The 3,302-nt window shown below is 35.0% G+C and overlaps 1 protein-coding gene across 1 annotated transcript in view; it reads left to right on the top strand.

Annotated features, from left to right (window-relative positions):
* The window catches only part of LOC107575825 (ubiquitin-like), a 15,289-nt gene extending 13,604 nt beyond the window's left edge, over positions 1-1,685 (top strand). Inside the window, exon 3 of the mRNA XM_016262152.1 lies at positions 1,544-1,685. Coding sequence (XP_016117638.1) covers positions 1,544-1,641 — 98 coding nt within the window. The 3' untranslated portion in view covers positions 1,642-1,685. The remainder of the gene's footprint in view (positions 1-1,543) is intronic.
* Positions 1,686-3,302: the final 1,617 nt, after the last annotated feature.

Raw genomic sequence — 3,302 nt, 5'->3', positions numbered from 1 at the left:
GGGCGGGGCTAAACAGACAGTGATGTAGAATTGGTGGGCGGGGCTAAACAGATGGCGATGTAGAATTGGTGGGCGGGGCTAAACAGACGGCGATGTAGAATAGGTGGGCGGGGCTAAACATAGTAGCGCCAACTGTGAGGAATGTAGGCTGTCAATCATACACAACTATTAGCCAATCACAGCAGTGATAGAAGCAGGGGCTAAACAGACAGTGATGTAGAATTGGTGGGCGGGGCTAAACAGATGGCGATGTAGAATTGGTGGGCGGGGCTAAACAGACGGCGATGTAGAATAGGTGGGCGGGGCTAAACATAGTAGCGCCAACTGTGAGGAATGTAGGCTGTCAATCATACACAACTATTAGCCAATCACAGCAGTGATAGAAGCAGGCGCTGATCTTCTTCTGCGGAGGCGGAGCTTATCCACACTATTACATCATAGAGTTGAACATTGCACAAGCTGTCGTTTTGGCAGTTATAGACTAACAAGAAAGTTTTGAGTTCTGAAACGTACAGGTTTTTTATAATACAATGAACTCGTATATGACAAAAGATCAAGGGAATTTTGGTTTGTCAGTTCATGACCCCTTTAATGCTAATTTATTATCAGTGTTGGAAAAAGTTGTGCTGTTTAATATTTTTTTATATCCTGTGATATATATTACCCTTTTTTCAGGATTCCTTGATGATTGCCTTTTAAAAGAACAGCATTTATTTAAAATAGAAAAATAGAACTTTAGACTTTTTAAAACAGAAAATTCGGCTTTGCATCACAGAATAAATCTGTTACACAATAAAAGCACACAGGCACACCATAGTTCAGCTATCAGGATTAAATATGATTTTAACTACCCAGCTAACAGAGAACATTCTGGCAAGGTTCTCTCAAAGTCATAAACAAACAGTCTTCTAGTAACGTTAATAGAATGTTTGTTCAGGGTTATCTACTCTAATAATATTCTGACAGCATTAGCACAACAACATTGTGTAGATAGTTCATGGAGTGTTTGCTCTTAAACATTTTAGTTTGATGTTTGTTTATAGTTTTTTAAATGTTTCTAATTATCGTTTCAAAACATTCAACATTCCCCTAATGTTTGTAAAATGATTATACGGACAATTCCCTTATCATTCAAATTTTTAAAATGTAAAAAAAAAAAAAAAAACTAGATTTTGAAAGATCTAACATTCAGAAAATATGTTTTCATAACTTGATGGAATTTTAGCAAAACATTCCTAGAACATATTTTGGTTAGCTGGTAGGAGGAACCATTTTGTAGGGCAACTTCTCAAAATCAGGCCATGTTATCAAATGTTTTACTGTATATACAATTTAAAAAAAAATTCACATACAAAAATTGAAAGAAATGAGCAGTTAGCCCAGGTCTTCCTTCTACACAATATAAATGTGAACTTCATTTGGATGAGTGTAAAACATCTTTAATTATCGATCCTTTATGTAATTCGTGTTAAAGGTGCAGATGGACTATTTCAAGGTATACTCTGACAGATCTTTTGTTGTTGTCTCACATCATCTCTCTCAGAGAGCTGTGCACCTGAAGATGAAGATGAAGATGAAGGAATGTCCAGGACTCAATCAATGGAAATATTAGCAGAAATGCAGAAGACTGAGCCAGAATAGATCATGTTGCATTTCAGTGCAGCCTCATATAAATCCACACACTGTACATACTGTATATTCATCCTGTGGGTTTATCAGTGTATCTTTCAAATTTACTACCTTAAAATATACTATCAAAGGATATTATCTTCTGATTGCAGCCTTTTAAAGTCAAATATTTCATGACACAAGTGAAATTATAATGACACTTTGTGCAGATATGAAAAATAGAAAACGAACGACTCGCCAAAAAGCACCACGTATAGCTAAAGTTTCAGCCCTTCAGTGCAGCGTCCATAAAGAACACAGATGCGCTTCTGAATAGTTAATCATAACTAGTTATGGTTAATTATTCATATTTCCCCATGAGCTAATTCGCTACATGCATGATATTGAATTTAATGGTAGTAAATTTGAACAAAATATGAAAAAACAGTGTTTAAATGACTTAAAGTCTCCGTTAGTAGTATTAAAACTGTCCCTTTACGCTGTCACAAAAAACAAACCCTTGTTTTCTCTGTAGCAGTGCTTTTATATTAGGGACACTTCAGTGACATCTAGCTACTAATTATTGCAACGGAAATGCTGCTATCTTTTATATGTATTGTTATTTGCACTTATCATAGCACTAAAAAATGCTGCTTTTTCACTTGGTGGCGCTATTTGCATTATATTGTATTATTTTATGTTAATTTTTATAGCTGTTACTCAAGCTAATGTTAAACAATGTTTTTAGGGCAAATTCTCAAAATAACACTGTGTTATCATGTTTTACTGAATATGTGATTGCATACGATTTATAGCGTTTTGGTCAAAACATTGGTTTGTTTACAGTTTTTTTTAGCTTTGTGCTTTATAATTTTTAATAGTTTATATTGACCACATACAGTGTGGCAGCATGCTGCTATGAGACATGTGCTGTATATGTGTTCAGAGAGATGTTTACATTCTTATTTCCTGAGCCATGTTCAAAAGTTTTATTTGGGATGAAAATGTTGTGTTTTTATATAAATGAACAGAAATCCGCCCAGGTTTATAGTGTCGTTTTTCACTGTATAAAAATGGCAAATACTTTTTAAGCTTGTACCTGCAATTGATTGATGTTTGTTGTGTTTTCATCAGTATAGTGCAGAATAAAAACATGGAAAATAAAAGAGAGTAAAGCAGTTTTAACTTCATGTCATTGGAAAAGAGCAGAATAAAAGCCATTGTACTGTAATTTTTGGTGATGTTTTGTAGCTGTAATATGAGAAATGGAAAAAGCTGCTTCACTGGGAAATGCGCCAGCACACGACAGAAAATAGGGTTTGTCAGATCACTTCATGAGGTCTTTAACTGCTGTCCTCTGCTTCTGACATGACTGAACTGTAAGTAGAGCTTCTCACAGACACCTCATCTCCACTCACTGCGAAACATAGCAGAAAGTAGTTTTTGTTTTAGAACAACACAGTGGGGCAATCTGTGCATTTAACCATTTATAGTAAATTATATTAACATGCCATTACAGCCACAAAAAAGTCAGGTGAGCAAAATTTCTCAAAACATTTCCAATATGTATAAAAGCAGGTTTCAGTCATATAATTACTCATTTAAAAACGTTTTGATGCTTGCATAGATAAAAAACAACAACAAAGATACTCACGTAATGGTGTCGGTACTCCCATGTGTTCACAGCTGTTCTC

This window comes from Sinocyclocheilus grahami, unplaced genomic scaffold (assembly GCF_001515645.1).
Source record: "Sinocyclocheilus grahami isolate Dianchi unplaced genomic scaffold, SAMN03320097.WGS_v1.1 scaffold2925.1, whole genome shotgun sequence".
Classification (NCBI taxonomy): Eukaryota; Metazoa; Chordata; class Actinopteri; order Cypriniformes; family Cyprinidae; genus Sinocyclocheilus; species Sinocyclocheilus grahami.
This window is presented reverse-complemented; position numbering and strand designations above follow the sequence as displayed.